General features: G+C 37.5%; 1 protein-coding gene across 7 annotated transcripts in view; it reads right to left on the bottom strand.

The window, feature by feature from the left end:
* Positions 1 to 22,786, bottom strand: part of NALCN (sodium leak channel, non-selective) — a 351,429-nt gene that overhangs the window by 322,855 nt on the left and 5,788 nt on the right. For 5 of the 7 annotated variants that reach the window (XM_007960806.3, XM_038007863.2, XM_038007864.2 and 2 more), the window contains exons 2-3: positions 10,318 to 10,464; positions 6,555 to 6,737 (exon numbers count right to left, since the gene is read on the bottom strand). In XM_007960806.3, the coding sequence (XP_007958997.2) occupies positions 6,555 to 6,737; positions 10,318 to 10,464 (330 nt within the window). Of the gene's footprint in view, positions 1 to 6,554; positions 6,738 to 10,317; positions 10,465 to 21,185; positions 21,207 to 22,786 lie in introns of those variants that run through there. The other 2 variants (XM_038007861.2, XM_073014477.1) reach the window with 1 other exon arrangement.

Genomic DNA, 22,786 nt, shown 5'->3' on the forward strand with positions numbered 1-22,786 from the left:
CTGAACGAAAACCAGAAAAACCATATTTGATTTTCATTTTAAATTTCATTTCTTACAGATTAAAAATAAAAATTTTTCATTGTAGTAAATAGCTCATCACCCAAATGTTGATGAAAATGTTAAAATACTGGAAATGGTTAATTTACAGCATTTTGAAAACAATTTGGTCCTAAATTATTTTTTTCTGTTTTAACTATTGCTTGAACTTCTAACATTTAGATTATTAAAACTTCTGTTCTCTCACTGCTCTGTTCACTTGGGAATGAGTATATAATTTATGTATTAAGTATGCCTCTGTTCTTTTTATCGTTAGACTGTGGCAGTTAGCAGGGTGCCTACTATCATTTGAGTGATGTGAAATCCAAGTCTTAATTTGCGTAATAACTTAAAAAACAAACCTTTTCTTCTAGGAAAATGTCACTCATTTGGTTCATTCAAATAGAACCTTAAAGAAGTCAACATATGGCAATTTCAATCACAAAACGCGTCACCCAGAATATTCAGATCTTTCAATGCATGGGCAAAGGTTGCCATGGCCCAGATAACCAATATACACAAGTGACAGGGCCATTCACAGCCCTCGAGTGAATCACAGAACGTGAGCTAGGGCTGGGCAACGTCCAGGGGAGTACAGTTACAACTGAATAAAAGAAATGCTAGCATTCTCCCAAGACCAACTTTCTCCCAATATGACCTCCTGAGACAGGCCCAGTTTTCTGAACCTATGCTTATCTAAACCTAGTGCTTATAAAAACTAGCCTAGCCACATTGTGGAAGATACAGACAATGTTGGAATCATCTTGAAATCTGTTCATTGAAGCCATGGAGGATGCCCACCTCTTCCATAAACCAGTAGAATTCCATAACTCCCAAATCACTAATAAATACTTGTGGAATGCTGAGCAGATATCTCAGAAGGTGAACCTTTATATAAATGGCAAAATTTGTAGAAATGTAAACTAGTTGTAAAACGGAGGAATAAAACAACAACAAATGACTACCGATGTCCCCGAGGAACTGCAGAAAGATCAGAGGCAATGGAACATTAGAAACTCCTAAGTACACCCAACAAAAACTCCTGTCCAGACCACAGCCCCATCTTTAGAAGAGAAATTGAGTAGAACAGGGACACTGGGGCCAGTGGGTAAGAAATATTTGATAATTGGGTCAGCATTCCAGAGGAAGCAGAGCTCAGAACATGATGGTCGGTACACAGAAAGGCTCCATGTTTACCCATCAGGTTAACAACAGTGAAGGGACCCCTCGTACTGACAGTATGCAGCGGGTACTCTACCCAGTGTGCAGGAAAAACTCCCATTTCATGTGAACAACAAGAAATACAACCAAACAGATGGATCATGATGAAGCCCTTGTGAAAACATTGTAGACTAAGATGATGAAATAATACACAGGCCGAGCACAGTGGCTCATACCTATAATCCCAGCACTTTGGGAGGCCGAGGCAGGTGGATCACCTAAGGTCAGGAGTTTGAGACCAGCCTGACCAACATGGTGAAACTCCGTCTCTACTAAAAATACAAAAATTAGCTGGGTGTGGTGGCGCGTGCCTGTAATCTAAGCTACTCAGGAGGCTGAGGCAGGAGAATCACTTGAACCCGGGAGGCGGAGGTTGTAGTAAGCCGAGATCAAGCCATTGCACTCCAGTCTGGGCGACAGAGCGAGGTGCTGTCTTAAAAAATAATAAAAAAAATAATAAAATAATACATAAACATATACATAGAAAATAAACACTCAAAGCAGATGAAGATTATAATAGAATATGACAACATGACCAAAAGAAATTTAAACAAAGAGAAGCTCCAAAAGTATAACAAAACTAGAAAGAAAGAACAGAAATGATGTCTAAATGAAAGGAGACTAAAAAGAAAAAAAACAAAAACAAAAACTGTTTGGGAAATGACGAAAAAGAAATGAAAAAAGCATTTGAGAAAGAGGAGTGAAATACAGGGGACGCAGGAGTGAGAGGACAGCATGGAGAGTGAAGCAAGGGAAATAGAATGTAGAAAAGATAAAAACAGGAAAGAAACACATGGAAAGAAAACAAAGCAAAGACCAAAACACAGATCCTGGTGTAATTAGAATACCAAAGGAATCCTGAAGAATAATGAAATAAAATAAATAAATATCACATGATGAACCTAGCAAAATATATCCATAGCTGTCAACAAAAAGATAACATACATTCTCATAGCACTACTGACTTTACCAATAAAGGGAAAGTCTCCTTCCATATTCAGGAGAAAAGATCAAGTTACTTAGAATGTAAAAACATTCTCAGCAGTAACATTTTATGCTGCTGGCTAACATTATCCTTGTGGTTAACATTTTAACCACAAGGCAAGGAAGCAGCAGATTTAAGAGTCCCGAGAAATGAAAATGTGAGACAAACACCTTCCAAAAGTTAGAAACAGACTAGCAAAGTAAACCAAATAAAACAAAGAAACTACTAAATATAAAACAAAAATTAAGTTAAATTAATTAAGCTGATTCTTCTTAAAATAAAAAAATCAACAAAATGAGTAAACCAATTGGCTAACCTAAAACAAAATGGAACAAAACATACAAAAAATACCACTAGCCACCGAACAACAAAAACTCTAATAGAAATAACAAAAAAATACAAAATCAGGAGAAAATATTAACCAGAGGGAATAAAAGCTATTTACACAAATCTATGTTACCAAATAATTAAACAAAATAAATAGGGGATAATTTCCTAAGAAAATATACTTCACCAAATAGACCCCAGTAGACCAAGCAAGTTCAAAACAGACAATTTTGACTGAGCACTATAACTCACACCTGTAATCCCAGCACTTTGGGAGGCCAAGGTGGGAGGATCGCTTGAGCCTAGGAGTTGGAGACCAACCTGGGCAACAGAGCAAGACCCTCTCTCTTAAAAAAGTTTTAAAAATCAGCCACACATGGTGGCACACACTTATAGACCCAGCTACATGGGAGGATGAGGTGGGAGGATCTCTTGAGCCCAAGAGTTGGAGGTTGCAGTGAGCTATGATTGCACCACTGTACTCCAGCCTGGGCAACAGAGCAAGATCTTGTCTCTACTAAAAAATGAACACATAGGCCTGGCACGGTGGCTGACGCCTGCAATCCCAGCACTTTGGGAGGCCAAGGCGGGTGGATCTCAAGGTCAGGAGATCGAGACCATCCTGGCCAAACGGTGAAACCCCATCTCTACTAAAAATACAAAAAATTTGCCTGGCGCAGTGGCATGTGCCTGTAATCCCAACTACTTGGGAGGCTGAGGCAGGAGAATAGCTTGAACCCAGGAGGCGGAGGTTGCAGTGAGACGAGATTGTGCCACCGCACTCCAGCCTGGGCGACAAGAGTGATATTCCGTCTCAAAAACAAAACAAAACAAAACAACATAAAATAAAACTAAAAATAAAACAGCTAATTTCCATAGAAGAAATAGGAAATACCACAAAGGAAGCCCCACAAAAAAGCAGCAGGACCAGATGGTTTCACAGGTGGTTTATACCAAACTTTTTAAAGCGAAAACAATTCAAGAGTGCTCAGACTATTTTATAGCATGCATACAATGCCCACCACCTATACGCACATGAAAAATCTAATATCAAAACCTGGCAAAGATTAGACCAAATTTAAAACAAGGAAGATAAAACATATATAATAAAATAGCACATTAAAATAGAATAAAAATGTATATTGACCCAGTAGGGATTTTTCTTTATAGGAATGGAAGGATAACTCAATATTTAAAAATCTCTTCTATTACAAGCACTAAGGGAAAAAAAATAATTTGACAAATTAAAAATAATCATTTGATAAATTAAAAAGCTAATCATGATACAACTCTCAAAATGTGAATTTAATGTTTATTCACTTAATCTGATAATGTATACATACTTCAAACCCCAATTTTTCAAACTAGTTAATGAAGAAACACTAGAGGTGTTCTAGATAAACCAAAACAAAACAAAAATGTTCACTACCTCTATTACTATTAAAATTTTACCGACAGTGTTAGTCAATTCATTTATTTTACTTTCAGTAAGTAAAAGCAATTGTAGCATAAAATTAGAAAGAAAAAGACAAATCTTTCTTTATTTGCATATGATATGATGATATGGAAGCATCGAAAGAATTAGTGGGAAAACTATTATGACTAATACAAGAATCTAGTACATTTAGTAAAGTAGCAGAATATAATATTAATGTATAGAAACCAACAGCCTTCATTTAAAAGAACAAGTTAGAATAGGTAATGGAAGATAAGACCTCATACAGATAACAAAATGATTACATAAAATACCAAAACATAAATATAACTAAGAATGTGCAAAATCTATATGAGGAAACCTAAAAAAAAGTTCCTGTATGACATAAAATGCAGACAATGGAAAGTCTGTCCATGATGTGGATAAGAATTGTGTATGGTACAAATAACCACGAACCAAGCCAATGACAATGGCAAACTGGGAAAAACAATTGCAAGTTATAGCACAAAAGGCTGATACTCCTAACACACACAGAGTGGCCAAAATTTGAATGAAAAAATGTAACTTAAAAATGGCTCTTGAGACATAAAATCCTGCTTAACCTCACTCTCAAAAGGGAAATGCAAATTAAAACTACAGTGGATTACCGTTTCCCACCCTTCAGACTGGCAAATATCCAGAAGTCTGACATATTTTGCAGTGACCATGTGGGAAAGAAGCACCTGTGGGCATTGCTGGTCAAAATACAAAGCAGCTCAGAGGACATGGAGTACACAGAAACTATTAAAGGGCACCATCTGGAAGCAATCAGCCAAATCTCAAATGTAGAATCTTCCACAAGACAAAAGACACATGTTTCCCAATGGATCAATGACCCAGATAATTTTTTTGCAGGATGTGAAAAGCTGAAACTTAATGGACTTACAGAGACTTAAAGGAGACTTAAGAAACGTAAGTGGGAGGGCGAGACGGGTGGATTACCTGAGGTCGGGAGTTTGAGACCAACATGGGGAAGCCTCATCTCTACTGAAAATACAAAATTAGCCAGGTGTGGTGGCTCATGCCTGTCATCCCAGCTACTCGGGAGGCTGAGGCAGGAGAATCGCTTGAACGCAGGAGACAGAGGTTGCAGCGAGCCGAGACCGTGCCATTGCACTCCAGCCTGGGCAACAAGAGCGAAACTCCGTCTCAAAAACAAAAACAAAAGCAATCAAATATACTATGTAAACCATGTCTGAGTCTTGATTTGAAGAAACCAACTATTAAAAAAAAATTGTGACAATTCAGGAAATATGAACATGGATTGCGGATTAGCCTACACTATGGAATTATTGCTAAGTCTTGTTACAAATATTTTATCATATATAAAATATTGCTATATATGATAATGGTATGGTAGTTATATAAAAAATAAAATGTTATCAGTCATCAATACAAAAGGAATGATTTCTGAAATGACTTGGTTTCTCAGATTTGCTTTAAAATGAAACAGAATTGGCTAAATATTGATAATTGTTGATGTTTAGTTACAGGGATTCACGTTATAACTGTAATATACTTTGGGGTAAATTTTTTAAAGTCCACAATAAAAAGTTAAACATGAACCTGGTAATGCATTGTCTGTGATCTCTGTCTTTCAAGAATGGCACACAATGAATTATGTATAAAAGGGAAGCAATGAAATTGACCGATCATTACATTGTCTCAGTAGATTTTCAAAATCCTTGTACAAAATAAAACACTTTCCCACCAAAATTAGCTAACTTGAGATGCTAATACAACAATAAGTGAAAGAACTAGGATCTGAGTCTGTCATTTGCCAAACCCTAAAATCTGCACTGCTATTACTGTTTCCCCAAATAGTACAATTTTAAATACTCTAGGGACAGCATCATCTACATATGTTTAACCTATGTAAAGATCAGTGCTACAAAAGGAAAAGACATCCAGTGACAGAAATTTTCTTTTTTTCTTTTCCTTTGTTTTCCAATTAACAATTTTTATATTTATTTTGTTTCCAATTGTTACTAATTTCACATGACATATTATTTTCCTTTTGGTCCCAGAAATTTTTACCATCTCATTTCTTTTTTTTTTCCCCCTTTCGTATCTTCAAAACACATCAAGTAAATGACATCCTACTACAATATTATCATGCTCTAACTCTATCATGTGACTCTGATTCTGCACTCCATAAGTCAACAAAAAATAAGGTGCTTCTCTGGGCCAGCCCCTGTGCTGGGTCGCGGGCTCAGCCCTAGGTGGCATGAATAACCCTACTCTGGACTTCACACAGCTATTAGTCAAACCATCTTGTTCCTTCCCAGATATTCCAAGACTTTGTGTCTTGTAAAATTTATTTAACTTTTAAAATAGTCTCATGCTACAATTTCTCCCAATCTCTGGAGTTATGCCTTTTTAAAAAGGTCTTCAATATGTATAAGATAAAATGATGTTTTGTTTCACTGAAATGAACATGCAAATATGATAAACGGATTAAGCTTTTCGATGCATTTAGGTTCTTAGTTTAAATGACATGGGAATGCTTACCTTGACAATGCCCCGGATGTGCATTTTTGCTATCATCTCTGCTGTGTAGAGAAACATCAATAATGTATCCAAAGTGAAGGTCACATACTGAAGTGGAGGATAGTGCTCGAAGGTCATTGGTGTATTCATACAAACAGAAATGACGCTGATGATGGCACAGATGCGCAGCAAAGAGTGAACCCACTGCAACGATGGTCCAGAGTTATTACATGGTGCCATAACTGAAATCTTAAACTTGTATTATGAACCACACTAAGTGGAAAATATAATACTGAAGTTAAAATAGGTCACTAATACAGAGTTGAAGAAGAAGAAAACTAACATCTAAGTGCATATAATGTGCTAAAATATTTTCACATGTTTTTATATCATTTAATTCTCAAGCCACCTATTTTCCACATAAACACATTAAGATAGAAAGGTGGGGGCATTTCTGGGGTCATGCATCACAAAGACCCAAAGCCTAGATGGAACCTGGTCAGGCTCCCCAAAACATCTGATAACCTCCTGGCATCGGACTACAATATAGGAAGATTCTGGTTCAATTAAAATATGTGTTTGTAATTTAATCACATAGGAACTTGATGTGCCATTATTATTTTTTTCATTTTTGTACTCTAAGTACCTAGAATTAGGGGTCATACTATATTTACTGTAACTTCCGTAACATCTCGCACAAGGGCCTATCATAGTAGATCAGAAATGCTTTTTAAATGAATTGATACATAACACATCCCATATTTAGAATTTCCTTTCTATTTGTATCTTATGTATAATGTCTTTGTATAAAACTACAAAGAAACTTTTTAAAAATCTGGTCTCATCCTACATTTAAAAAGATAATGAATAGATTTTTCTCTTTATTTTGGAGAACATATTTTATACAAATTTAGCCCATACATCTTTCAAAATTCCGTAAAATAACTTTCTGTGCAACACTAGAGGCATGTCTGCTATCTGAAGATTTTCTTTAACCCCAAAATAAGAAGAAAGAATTAAAGATAAGTATGTTTGTGTTTACATGAATATATGTACAGGACATACAATCACTCATACTCAATATTTTATTACAAACACTAATATCTAGGGTTAAAAAAATACTTAACTGCATCTCCATGCTAAACCCACACAATTAATATCACCAGTTAATCAATTAGTACACAATTCTTAAATGTAATTCAAATATGTTTTTATTGACTATCTTGGACCTATATGAAATCATGATAATTCTTTGATATTATAGTCTCTGAAAAAAAATTAGGTTTGTGGTAGATGGATTCTGCAGCTATGTATACTAGCAAACACTCAAGATGAAAAATAGAAAAGACTGTCAGAACTTTCAGGAGACTCAGACACTTGCAGCTGATGAGTGGGTTACAATATTTATCTGACAGTTATAATATTTACATGAAGATATTATGCTTCTAATTCCATAACATACAAGCCACTGATGATTCAATTTACTTTAAGGGTTGATGTATTTTTCATGCAATTTGGAAGCACTTCAATAAACATCGGTGTGTGAATTTAGCCCCATCTGGACTTTCAACTTAAAGAATCTAATTACACAAAAGAGCTTCCAAATATAGCTTCTTCAACAACAAACCCATTTTTAGTTTAAAGACAGAATTTTAATGAAGCATTAGTAATTTTAGTAAGTGCCTCCAAGGCTACATCTTTGATACTACCTTCTTCATAACTTCACAGAAAGTTCTGTAATAAGGTGGATGCTCAGAAAGAGTTAGGGGTGCTTCATTCTCTATTCCATTCAATCCTCTAAGCGTGAACAAAAGCCTACTATGTGTCAGAATGCTGGGTGCGGGAAACAAAACATGGAAGCAACACACTTCTGACTCCTATTTTGCAGTCCAAGAAGTAAAACACCTTTGAATGTATTATATATATATAAATGTGTGTATATACACATAGCATGTTATATGTATGTATATAATATGTTATGTGTATATACACATACATGTAAATACATGTAGTCTGGAGGGCTAGAGAAAGACAGACTGGGAAGGAAAACAAAGAGTCCATGCAGATCCTGCATGTATCATGGTTAGGGGAAAGACAAGCACTGCAAGAGGCAAAAACATGTTATATAACATTATAAAACATGTTCTAGATAAGACATAATATACATATATTATGTATATTGTCTCGTGTATATAACACATGCACATATTACACATACATGTTATATGCATGTGTACATATATGTATATCTTACATGCATCTAACACATATGCATATATAACAAGTATATATGTTATACACACATGACATTTATATGTATAGGTAATATGCAGTGTTAACACATATATGTGTATACGTAATGTGTATATATGTGATATCTATATAACCTGTTATATGTTTATATGTATGTGCATATAACATGTATATATACATAAGACAATAGAGCCATAAATATATGTATTATATATACATGATCTACAATGTATATAATGTAAATATACACATATGAGGTATATAAAAAATACAGTTATTTATAGATAACATTGTATTTATATGCAAATATAAAACAGGCTAAGTAGAAAGAGAAGAGAGGGTCATTCCGTCTGTGGTAGAAATAAGCCTTTCAGAGGAGGATGCCAGGGGTGACATCTCAGCCAGTCCTAATGGATGAGGAGGATTTGACTCATCAGAGGAGCTGGGAAAGGGTCACTGGGGCCAGGGAGCAGTACGAGCAAAGGAAAGCAATGTGAACAAGCCAGAGAGCCTAGAGGAGTAGGAGGCTGTTGATGGGGCTTGAGTGGATGTTGTGCTGACATGGGAAAGGAGCAGTTACTGGACAGGTTAGGTCCTGAAAGAAAAGAAGCAGGAATGTCATACTAACAGATTTTAATTTGCAATGAAGGTAATACAGATGTTTCCATGATTATAAAGCAGAAGGGTGATGTGAATAAAAATAGAAATAGGTAAAGAAATGTGAGCAGGCTGGGGAAGTAATCTGGAGGGCAGATTAGAGGAAGACAGATTGGGAAGGACAGCAAAGAGTCCAAGCGGATCCTGTGTGTATCATGGTTAGGGGAAAGACAAGCACTGCAAGAGGCAACAGGTCATTTCCTTTTGTTACTTCAGCATCAACCATGAGATGAGTAAGAAGTTGATCCTGCTCGGTTTTGCAGAGCTGAGTTTTCAATACTCATGGACATGCATGCCTGTCAGACTTAGCTCTGGTTGCTATGCTTTCTGGCATACAGTGTACCTAGCCTAGCAGTTCTTCCTCTCAAATCCTCATCAACTTAATTAGGCGGCGAAGGTGACAAATTCTTCAGAGATACTATCCATTATCTCATTGACCTTTTACTCAAAACTTGCAAATCAGAAGGATACCTTTAATTCCAAACATGTGCTTATTGTCTCATGGATTCAGGCATGTTGACAACAAGTAAAGGAAGTTCGTTAAGAACAGGTTGCTCATCATGGACCCCAGATTCGGATCAGCCTGAGAAGTGGTATCATCAGTACACCGCGTGACTCTGAGGACAGGGTGCACAGTGTGGGGAGGGGAGGGGAGGGGATTGGACCACCTGGTGCATTTTTCCATGTGAGTAACTCATAGCAACATCTCACTATTTCATTGGATTGTTCTCTATTTCCAGACTCTGAACCTCATCCATATTCTACTGCAGCTCAGACATTTTAAAGCAAAAGGTACAAGATATTTGCATTTTTCAATCAAATTTCTCTTACATCCACTTATGCATGCTTCTCCATACTCAAAGAAGAAACTTACTGGTTTGTTAATCCAGAGGATGTCAGCGTTATCCGACAGAGACTCATCAGGACCAAAGTCAGCGACTGGCTGGGCTTCCACCCTGGAACTCTGCTTCCTTTTGAGCATGCTGAGGTTAGCTTTGGTGAGCAAGCACAAAACCACAGTCTGGGAAAAGGAAAAGGTGTATTTGTCATCTAAACTATTTTTCCTCTCATCAAAAAACTGAGTTCCCCACATGTATCTATGTATTTGTAAGGCATACATGTGTTCTATTCCATAGTGTATAAAGAACACATGAAAACAGAAACTTAAAAGGATGAGACAAAATTAATACCAATAGAAGCTTGATTTTTTTCTCCCAATGCAATAGATTATTTTATGCACTTCATAAGCAGTTTAGAGGCTAGTGATTTAGAATAGACAGAGTAAAATGGTTTGCTTCTTAGGGCAGACATATTATTGGGAAAATCTTTTTAGATATATGCTCTTATACCTAAAGCTGTGTCCACATACAGGTGCTCTGTGCTAGAACACTGCTGACTAATACAGACGAAATGCACAGATCTTCCCCATGATTTTCCCAGTGTTCATTTAACATGACATTCACAGACGTCTCTTACTTCCAACAGTAGTCCCAAGCTGATTTCCCAATTTTGTCCTCCCCACAGGGGAGTGAGGCCAGAAAGAATGGGGGAAGAACCTCCTCTAAATGGAGATTTTTTTTTTAAATGAACACAGTGATTATCTAAATTCTTCCAGCTACTCTGAAGTAAATTTTTCATGAAATTACATTGAGGTGGGAGATCAGATGCCTGCTTACTGCTTAAATTTCCACAATTCTGAAACATCTACATCCTGTGACAGACATCACCTCCCTGTGGCCATTGCTATCGCCTTCCACAACTCAGCAGTCAGTTGAAGGGGAGCTATTGTATGTCAGTCCTCAGGACTCAAACAGCAAGTAAGTGCAATACAATGTGAGAAGAACTGTTATAAAGGCAGGTGGTACCTGAAGATCCCTGAGTGGACTGTGAGACTTCCCATTTGATTAGCACTTGGATTGAGTCTTAAAGGAAGGTGAGGAACTAATGGCTATGGATATATACTATGTTTGGGATACTTAGCAATTATATTTTATTTGATCTTTACAACAGCCCTAACCAAAAAATAATAAAAAATCTCATCTTCTTATACATGCACGAGAAAAGCCAGCCTCAAGGCAGGTAATAACTTGACCAAGGCCATCCAAGCAAACTTGAAATTTAAAATAAGCTCTGTTTGACTACAACGCGTAAGGGGTTTGGAGTTGACCTTGCTGAAGCTGAGGACTATTAAGAGAATTTCTCAAGGCAGGTAACAGAGAAAAAGAGCGCTTCAGGCAGTGCACAGCTGTGCCGAGTCAGGAAAACGAAAACGCAGCCCTACAGTTTTAACATTAGGCGGGTCCACTGGCTCGCCTATCCGGTGCTCCATGGATCTAGAGAAAGAAACCTAACTAAGGACAATGGGTGCCACTTAGTCCTCACCGGAGTTCAAAAAGAACAAGAACATGTTTGCTGTGTGTGTGTGTGTGTGTGTGTGTGTGTGTGTGTGTGTGTGCAGATGCAGTTTTTACTGGAAAAGAGAATAAAATACGGAAACTCAGAACAAAGCAGCTCCAAATCTGATTGCCTGTATTGAGCACCTACCTCCATCATTACATGCTCCTTTATCTACCTGGGCAGGTATCTCTGCCTAACTCTCCTAATATGGGTTGGCTGTGTCCCCCACCAAATTTCATCTTGAATTATAATCCCTACAATCCCCACGTGTGGAGAGAGGGGTTGAATTATGGCGGCGGTTTCCCCCATGCTGTTCTCATGATAGTGAGTGAGTTCTCGCAAGATCTGATGGGTTTTATAAGTGTTTGACAGTTCCTACTTCACACACTCTTTCTCTCTCCTGCTGCCTTGTGAAGAAGGTGTCTTCCACCATGATTGTAAGTTTCCTGAAGCCTCCCCAGCCATGCAGAATGGAGTCAATTAAACTTCTCTCCTTTAGAAATTACCCAGTCTCAGGCATTTCTTTATACAACGGTGAAAACGGACTGATACACCTCCTATTCCCAGAAGAAAAAAGTTAACTGGCTTTAAGACGTGCTAGGTATTTCCAGGCTGTTATTGCCCTGAATATTGAGTTTGAATATGGGCTTTGCAGTAGGCTGCACTAATTAATTTATGTTATATAATTGGAGTTTGGAACTCTTTGATATCCCATGTAAATATACGCAGAGTATTTAAAGTGTTTTTTTTTTTCTTCTCTCTCTCTGATTTACTGGTAGTGGGGAAAGAATTCTGGTGGCCTCAATTTGAGATGCCTCTTCAATGACAGTATCCTATACATCCAAATACTGAGTGTACATAGAATCTTTTAGAAATCCTTCAAGATGACAGTACAAAGGAGCAAGTAAAAGAGTGGTTTCACCATGTAGTTCAAAGATTATATAAGGAATTTTATAGATCTTTCCACAAGTCCTCTTTCACTGAGCAGTGGAGACAATGGGCATATGAATTCCATGCACCTTTATTATCAATACGCTATCTAAAGCAAAAATGATTTTTGATTATGGATTTGTTTATCTAGAAAAATACATGTCCAGAATTTATTGTTTTTTAAAAATTCCCACTTTAGTTTTATCTGACCAACCAAAACAGTGTGACTAAAACTGAATGACATTAGCTGTCACTCACATTTACCTTCACTTTACCTGCTCCCAGGTGCCACTTAATCGAACAGTGCCCAAGAAATGATCTAAGCTCCAAAGATACCTGGCTAACCCACACATACATAAAAACTCAACAAGTAGCTCCTGGATCTCTAGAAATTTCACTGATTTAATACTATTAAATATTATATTCAAGTAGTAAAGTAAAGTAAATTTAAGTTACAAACACATGAGGAATTCAAAATTAATTTTAGGTGGTTGATTGTAATTTTCATTTACAAACAGAAATATTGTTTTATGCCTTCATTCATGTTGAATCAATATAACTGCATATGACAGACCTATTATTCCTCTGATAAAAACCAGTAGGGATATTTAAGTATCCTAGGTAAGCTTATTACTTTGATAGGAAATTGCTTCTGTGTATCTTAGCCTTATCACTATTATGTTTTTATAAGCCAATATCTCCTTTTTCTGTTTACCGAAGTGTCCTTCATAAGACAGTACACAGAGTTTGAAAAACCTGGCTTTCAAAAGGTTTCCCACATTTATTAAAAGAAGTTGGTATTTAAATAGTTCAATATCAGGAGAGAGGTCACACAGTCACAATGTGTCCATTAATAAATCTTTTACGCAGAAACAGCTTATAGCAACTCAGGAAATGTTCATTCATCTCATGTTCATTGCTGTTTTAAATGGTTAAGATCTAGTTTTTGTATTCTGTGATAGCAATTTCATTTCTATTGGTATATACTTTCCCTACTTCATTCCAGCCCCCTCTTCACGGTATTAAAATTAAAATACTCCATTTTCTTTAACTGCAATGTCCTTGCAACACTATGGGTCATTTCTTTCCCTTGCAGCTCTCTTGGGTTCAGTATTAAAGTCTTTTGAATCTTCTCCTGTCTTCCAACTTATGGTTCACAGCATGCTGTTCTTGCCTGTCCTCTTTACTTAACCCCTTAAATGATCACCTGTTGTTACAGTTTCTATTACCATCTGTGTCCAGCTACCAATTTAGAGAGGTATCGGTGCTGCTTCCCCCGCAGATGTAGGAAGACGGTGCCAACACCATCATGAACAAAGATGCAGCCTGAGAGAGTGACATGAGCCAGGCATCCTTCTGCTTTTCTCCTTCCTCTCATGTCCCAGACCCTACCGCTCAGAACTCTTCAGGTTCCCCACGTGCAGTAGGAAGGCCCAGCAGGTTCTCTTTGCACCCACTCTCAGTAGTGGATTGTTTTCTTTCTCATTCATTCCATATATGTACAATAGCCTTTTTCACCTATCCCCATTTCTAGACTCCTTTCTAGGTAGGCCATGGGCCCTCAGGTCTGGGATGCCTTTCAAAATGTTCCTTATTTTATATAAAAAAAATCAGCTTCCAAACACACTGTAGGTCTCTTTTGTAGCCTAGAAAACCTCAGTGTATCTTCTTGTTTCTCATTCACTCATCTGTTCATTCATTCATTCACACAGCAAATATTATGCATCCACTGTGGTATCAGGCACTGCAGTATGTGCTGGATATATAGCACTGAATATAAAGGCATTCTCGAAGCTTACAAACTGCCTACTTTATTTAACCTTATGTTTCCAGGACCCTGCGTCCCACTGATTTGTACGTGTACTTCCTTTCACACTCATACCACATGCTGCACTCAGATTGGCTAAACATACCATTGTTCACCATCCTGCAACCTTTACTCAACTAATTCAAACCCTTTATCCCAGCCATGTCCTCTTTGTTATCCAATGCCAATTCCACATCAGTCTTTTCTAATTCCCTAACTTAACTCATGAAGACTTTTTGTCTATGTGTGCGATTTATTTGTTATAACTGAAAGACTTAACATTTGGGAACAAGGATGTGAGAGAAGAAACACACAACTTGTATAAAATCAAAGCATCTATTTCATTCTAAAAAGTCCCAAAGAAGACAGAAGTCATTGGCTCATTTTTAATCATTAGTTATTATTAAGGTTATCAATACGTCAATATCAACAAGTACTCTTCTGATAACTGTTGTGTATAAACTGTGGGGTCTTTAGGAGTGCCAGTGAAACTGCTTACCAACTGCCCTATTGAAGACACAGACACACACATACACACTTAATGGTGGGTTTTTATCTCATTGCTTAGTATCCCTGGCACAGGTAGAGAAGGAAATTAAGAAAAGAAAATGTTCAATAACATCTCTGGGACTCTTCACCTCAAACTCTGACTTTCATGTCTTTGGGAAACCAACCATCATTGCTAGCAGAAGTTACTCATTCATTCACGTTTGCATAATTGTTTTGATTTTTTAACTATCCCGACCATTATGTTAAGTGATGGGGATTTAACATTGAACAAAATATACTACATGTTTTCCCTCCATGTTCCTGACATGGAAGGCAATATGCTGTATTTAAAGGCAGAGTGGCTGATTAATTAAAAGAGAGCCTCTACTGGGGTGCACTTTCTCTTCAACCTCCATCTAGTGGTTTTCTTATTCCTTCAGTACCTTACTGCTAGCTCCATACTATCTTCCTAGGCAAGGAATATTGAACAGTGGATTCCCAACATGTTACTGTGCTATTGGGCATAATGAGATTCATGCAAAAATCCAGGAGAGCTGACTGGTCTTTGCCTAGATCTCAAATACTTAAACCTCAAATTAAGTTAGAAGAAAGTAATTCTATTTCTTTTTTATTTTCGTTAACACAAGTAATACAGGTTTGTTGTAGAAAAATTAGAAAAACTATATAAACAAAATAAGAAACAAAAATGAAAGCCATCAGGAATTCCATTTCTAGAGACTCAATCAGCTTTGCAAAGAATTTGTTGAGCACACACATTGTGTCTGCCACCGAACGAGGGGCTGCAGATGAAGTAGTCATTAGTTACGGTCTCTTGTGGAATTTTCTTTAGCTAGGGTACTTACTCTCCAGGAGGATATCAATTGTATCTCTTTTAGGACTTTCTTTTCCACATGTATTTTTCCATGCATACATTTATTTTTAAATGGCTACTTACACAGGGTTTTGTAACTAGGTTTTTAAAATCTATGTTCTGTTAACATTGTCCTCTGTCAATAAATATGCATGTGCAGAAAATCCTAACTGTAAGTAAACACCACCTTCAAACATCTGTGCCCCTTCCTTGTCTTTCTTGTCCCATAGCTCATTTACATGTGTATACGTGCAAGGCCTTATAAGGTGAACCAATACAAGCACAACTTTCCAGATTAGGTTCCCAGTATTAAATTTGTATCGAGAAAGGCATTACCTTATATTTTGAAGACACATGTATTTGATGTTACCAATTTGTTAACGTAGGCATTACAATATTAATTCTTATTTCAAATGTTTTTATTTCTTCCTCTTTTTAGTTCCAATAGCCACAGAACTTAAAACAACAAACCACCAAAATCTGCATTTGAACAAGAGCTTCCTGCCCTTTCCCTATATGGACATTTAAATCTTCAGTTTTACCTCAATACACCATAATGAAAATTTGACGACAAAAGGGGATGCTTATTCCTGAGGCTGGAACAGCAAGATGTTCTTGCTTCTGTAAAGTTTGTCCATTTTGTTTGCCAAGTTCCTTCTCAGACAGAAGACATGTCCATTCAGAGCAAATGAATATAGCATCATACATTTTATGCTACGGTTTCAATTAGGAAAAAATACCCCATATGTTTGTCTTATTATCTGTTATCCAACATCCATCCACCTGCTTCATGTGTCACCATCCCTGCCCACTCCACCATCCTTCAGCTCCCAGGGCACATTTTAGCCTCAGAGCTACTGACACCTGCACCTCCCTCTACCCAGTTGAATGTCCTCTCTGTGCATCTCAAGTGTCTGAACTTCTCCTGCTTCTCTGAGCCCAGATCATCTGTGTTCTGCATGCTCACACTCTTCCTCTCCCTCCATGAGGTCACCTCTCATGGCCTCCACAGCTTCTCACACACACAGGGCACTTTCCAACCAGAATCCAGCAACTCTGCTGTCTTCCATTTGGGGGCTGCTGAATGACTGCCTTGAGATATCAATCATCACAAGCATTTAAGGAAAAGTGTTCAAAACAGAAGTTGATGTAAAACTGATGTTATCTCCTACTCAGAATGCTTTCTCCAAAGGAAAATAGCCTTCAGTAGCTCACACACACATGCACACACACATACACCCCATGCAAAAGTGCTTTGGGACACATGAGAGTTTCCATGGTAAAACAGTGAGCTCATTGGTTGATTTCAACCCAAATTATGTTTACCGTCATGCAGAAACAGAGTCCTTCTAACAAAAATGTTGGTTGAGGGATTATTATGTGCCAGGCTGTTTAAGAATATCATACATTTTCAGGCCAGGCATGGCGGCTCACACTTGTAATCCTAGCATTTAGGGAAGCTGAGGCGGTGGATCGCTTGAGTCCAGGAGTTCGAGATCAGCCTGGGCAACATGGAGAAAACCCATCTCTACAAAAAAATACAAAATTTAGCTGGGAGTAGTGGCATGAACCTGTAGTCCCAGCTACTCAGGAGTCTGAGGTGGGAGGATCACTTGAGCCCGGGTAGTAGAGGCTGCAGTGAGCCAAGATCATACTACTGCACCTCAGCCTGGGCGACAGAGTGAGACCCTGTCTCAAAAAGAAAAAATGAAGAAAGAATATGCATTGTGTCATTTAATTTTCACAAGAACCATTTTACAGACGAGGAAACTTAGGCACAGAGACAAGACGGGACAATGTGCCTTACAGAACTATTGAATCAAAAATTAAGGATATTACAGAATGGAAAGGAAATAAGAAAATGACTTTTTCAATATATTTAAATCTTATAGCCTGGTGATTACAAACTCTTGGCATCAATTATTTTTTGTGCAAATAGTACAGACATTTCTCATCTCCTGAAATTGAATCCATTTTTATTATCTGACTCACTTTATGATTTTTCTCACCACACACTTATAAAAATGTCAATTTTTTCTGGCAGAAAATCATCAAACCTCTAATTAAATCTATCTAAATGACCCTTTCAGGTTTCTGAAAGTATTATCCATTTATCATTCCTCTTTCCTTGAGGATGAATCATAGAAATATTCTATTATACCTTCATTGTTTTTTCTCTAAATTTGGTAAAGCATGAGAAAAACGTATTTACTAACTCCCATTTGATAATCTCACCCCATGTAGTGAAGAGACAGATTTCTCCACTTCCTAAAGTGACAGATTTCTTCACTTCCTAGAGTTAGTTTTAGTCTCACAATTTCTTGACTGACTATGCTAAGAATGTGAAAACTAAGAAATAGATTCCACCTATGACACAGGCTAAAAAGATATGTATGTATCTTTTTTTTTTACGGAGATTGTGCGAGAGCAATTAAAAGGTATGTATTGAGAAAGTCTTTCCGTCATACCCAAAATCCAAAGCCCAGAACACGATGTTATGATGCTGTTTTGTAGTGTTCTCTGTTCTTTTAGCCATGAAACTGCAGACAAAATAGAAGTTCTCTATCAAAAGTTTATCAAGAGGTGACTGTTTATTTGATAAAAAGATCATACTTTATAAGTTTCCAATCATAATGTGTTGGAATATCCTGAAAGGTAGTAAACTCCTTTCTGGATACTCTCAGGGGGAATGACTGCACATTTTAGAGTTTGCAGAAAAGATTTCTCCTCTGTCTGGGACCTTGCAATAGATGATATGGAAAGTGACTTCCAATGATAAAAGTGATTAATGTTGACACTGCTCAGATTTTTATGCATTTGATCATTTCTCAGGGTAGAATGAAGGTCCATAAACTACTGTGCATAATTATAGACTAGAAGCAAGCTTAGACATTATGTACTCATTTTTTTTAACTTGAAACATGAGAACAAATATTATTGAAAGCTTACTCTGTGCCAGGCACTATTCTAAGCATTTAACACTTCTCTGAAGTAGTTTTTAGTATTATTCCCACTATATAGATTAAAAATGGGAGGCAAACATGCCTAGACCCACATGAATTGGAAGCAAGTTTAGAATCCAAGTAGTCTATTTGTGGGGAGAACAGAGGTAGGGGGAGGGAGGGAGAGAAATGGTGAAGCATTTGACTTTCACTTTGTAACCTTAAGAACTTTTGTACATTTCACAAGCATGAACTTCTGTACATGTTCACAAAGATGATATGTTTTATTTCTAATTTCTTTAAAACAAGTAAAACACTAACAAATGTTTTCAGTTTAAACAAGTTACACCTAACATTTGCTGAGGGTTTATTATGCGTGAGGCTGTTACCTATTTCTCACCATGCCCCAATGAGGCAAGTGTCTGTCTCTGTTATTCTGATTTTACATGTGAAACTGAGGTTTGGAGAAGATAAGTGTCTTGCCTGAAGTCACACGGTTAGGCTGTGATAAACCACAAGGGAGCCAGGTCTTTCTGATTTCCACCCCAGCAATACTTTGCTGTCCATGTCTTCTTTCAGTCTGACCCTTCTAAGTCTTTGTGAATAGAACAGTCTTCTTTCCCAGAGAACAGAGACAGGAGTCTCCAAGTCCCCGCCTATTCCATGTATAAGTAATAAAACCAAGTTAGAGTATGCCTGCCACTAGGCTTGCAATGCCAGTCCTTCCGGGCCCTCTCAAGCAAGCTTTCCTCCGGGTATCCTCAGCTTGTGAACTTCAATGAGCTGGATGCATCTTTCCATGTAATCTGGCCTCTGCTCAGAGGAAAGACAGCAGCTCTGTATTTTCTCTCTTAAACTTAGCCTGGAGTCCTGCGTCTCCCCCAGCAACACAGCAGAGAACACGTTCGCAGGAAAACTAAGATAGCATCAAAAATCTGACCCCCTGAGCATCACAGCAGCAATGTGTGTCTCCACAACAGAACAGCGGCCCCCTCCCCTGCCCTTGCAGGTAGAGGACTGCTGTGGTTGATTTTCTATCTAATTTTGTACAAAAGTCAAGGCCCTGATTTGGCTGCCTGGTTTTCTCTCTTCTTCCTTCTCTTTTTCTTTCTGCCTCTCTCTTTCTCTCTCTCTCCTCCAAATGCCACCTGCCACTTTTTTTGGGGGTACTCATTCATCTATGTTTTGGCCCTCACTAAATCCTAATGTAGCTCTGCAAAAAACAGAATTTTACATGCATGGTCCAGTCCCAGCTGACTTCAAGGGCTACCCGAGGTGGTGTCCACACAGGGGAAGGCAAATGTTTCAAAGAACCATCTCCAAAAACAGACTCTTCTGTTTTCCTTTTGTCAAGGTACTGATTAGAAATAGAAAATGGTTCCCCACTTTTTATGAGTCTACTTCCTAAATTCCAAAGCAAAGTAGCAGGCTATTTTTCTCTGGTTGTTTCTAGAAATACTCCAAAACTGTCATTACTTCTCCAAGGATTCTGTTTTGTTTTATTTTTTTAATCGTGAAAATTGAATTTTCTTTGGCCATTACAATGCCCTTTTGCCACTGCACCCTGTATGCCCAAACTGTAACTGTTATTGCACCTACACGCCCAAACTAAAACTGTCAAGCAGTATGAGAGGGAACTGGGTTGTATATTTGTCACCTACATCACGGTAATTTTTATTTTTGTTTAATTGTAGTAGGAGCATTTAACACGAGAACTGGTTTAACAGATACTTAAATTCACAATAAAATGTTAACTACAGGCACAATGTCATAACACAGATCTCTAGAGCTCATTTATCTTGCATAACTGAAATGTTCCACCCAGTAATTAACAACCCCCCATTTTCCCCTCCTCCCAGCCCCTGGCCACCACTCCTACTCTGTGCTAAGTATATATCCTACTCTATATTAATTATCCAGTGTTGGATATTTTATTTTGATGAGCTGCTGCTATCATTTATATATTATGAAAAACCAGAAAGGGAATACTTATTTTGATTGTGGTTGTTTAATCTTATAATATGAATCTGTAAAGGTTGGATAAAGAAGGTGGATGGTTTAAAACAGTGGTTTTCAAAACTTGCTACTATGTTTAAATATAGCAGAAAATCAAAGGGAGATTATGTTTTTGTGGTTGTTTCATTTTGCAATATGAATCCACAAAATTTGCTCAAAAGGGGATGGTTTAAAATAGTAATTCCTAAAGACTGCTTAACATATGAATTATCAAGGGAGGTTCAGAAGTATTCTCAAGACTGTAAACTGAATGGTTCTGTGTTCCTCAAGTCATATGCTGAAGCTCTTACCTCTAATGTATTTGGAGGTGGGGCCTTTGGGAGGTCATGAGGCCATGAAGGTGGAGCTCCCATGAATGGGATAAGTGAATCTATAAGAAGAGCAGAGGCAGCTGAATCGTCTGTGTACCAGGAAGACAGCCCTCACAGGAATCAGCCAGCACCTCGATCTTGGACTTCTTAGTCTCCAGACTGTAAGAAACCAATGTCTGGAGTTTAAGCCACCTAGTCTGTGCTATTTGTTAGAGCAGCCCAAGCTAACTAAGACACTCAAGCTGAGGCCTCCTTCACCTCAGACATACTAAATCAGAATTTTTAAGGGTGGAAAATAGGACATTGTATTTTTTAAAAAACATCTTCAGGTGATCCCTGCACACCTCTCCCATCACTGTTTCTAAACTAATGAGGCACCACTAGCCTAGATGCTCAGAAGAGAACACTTAGAAAGTTCACATTGCATAGTCAGGGCTCTTTGTGTGGAAAAGAATAAGAGAGTCTAATTATAAGCAACACAGGCGAAATATAAGTCTGAGACAAAAATTTTGATCTATAAGTGTATGTATATACAGCATATTCTATTCTTATTTTCCTCAGAGATCTTCAGAATTTACTTTTAAAATAATTAACTTGCATTGTATACAGGAATTAAATTTTTGCTTTATAAAAGGATAACTAAGATATTTGGGTTTTTGTTGGGGTTTCTGTTATGATTTTCTAGTCTAGACTATACCTTTAAATTGCTATTCAATGCCTTCAAAGAAAGGAAGCAAAATATATTGCCTGTGGAACTAATCTCATGTGACTTTCAAAATAATAATAAAACAACTAGAAAAGAAAATGAAGCAAGGGATTTACCCTGTAGATACTATTAACTGAAAGATAAAGCAGTAACAATTTCTTTTAACTAGACATAATAGAATACAATAGCACAATCACTGAAGCTTGATGATCAGAAATTATTTTTAACCTTGGACTCCCTTTCATTCTCTTCCTTCTGTCACCAAGATGTGGTAGCATTAGTTTTTGTGGACATTATTCTTCACCATTCACCTCTTCATTTCCATTACTGCAATCTGATTCCAGTTCTTCAAACTTGGAATTTTATACTCAATTTCTCCAGTGCGTTTCTTCACTAACCTCCTTGTCATCATTCCAATTTCTTGGCATTCTAATTTACTTTAAAGACACCTGTAGATCAATATTTCTCCCAGATTGGAATGCTATAGCTCTCAATTTTTGCTACTAGATTTAGAGTTTATATACATCATAGTGAATTCATTCATGTTTTCATTTTTAAAACTTTATCCTCTTTTTTTTTTGTACTTCTTAAGATGAAATGCTGACTGTCAACACCATTTTAGGTCAGAAAACCCTTTAAAAAGATACTGAGTCTATGGGCATTTTCCCCCCTCCCTTTCCCCTAAAACAAGCATCAGACTTTTTTTTTTTTTGAGACGGAGTCTCGCCCTGTCGCCCAGGCTGGAGTGTAATGGCACGATCTTGGCTCACTGCAACCTCTGCCTCCTGGGTTCAAATGATTCTCCTGCTTCAGCCTCCCTTCCCAAGTAGCTGAGATTACAGGCGCCCACCATCACGCCTAGCTAATTTTTTTG

Source organism: Chlorocebus sabaeus, chromosome 3 (genome assembly GCF_047675955.1).
Source record: "Chlorocebus sabaeus isolate Y175 chromosome 3, mChlSab1.0.hap1, whole genome shotgun sequence".
In the NCBI taxonomy this organism is placed as follows: domain Eukaryota; kingdom Metazoa; phylum Chordata; class Mammalia; order Primates; family Cercopithecidae; genus Chlorocebus; species Chlorocebus sabaeus.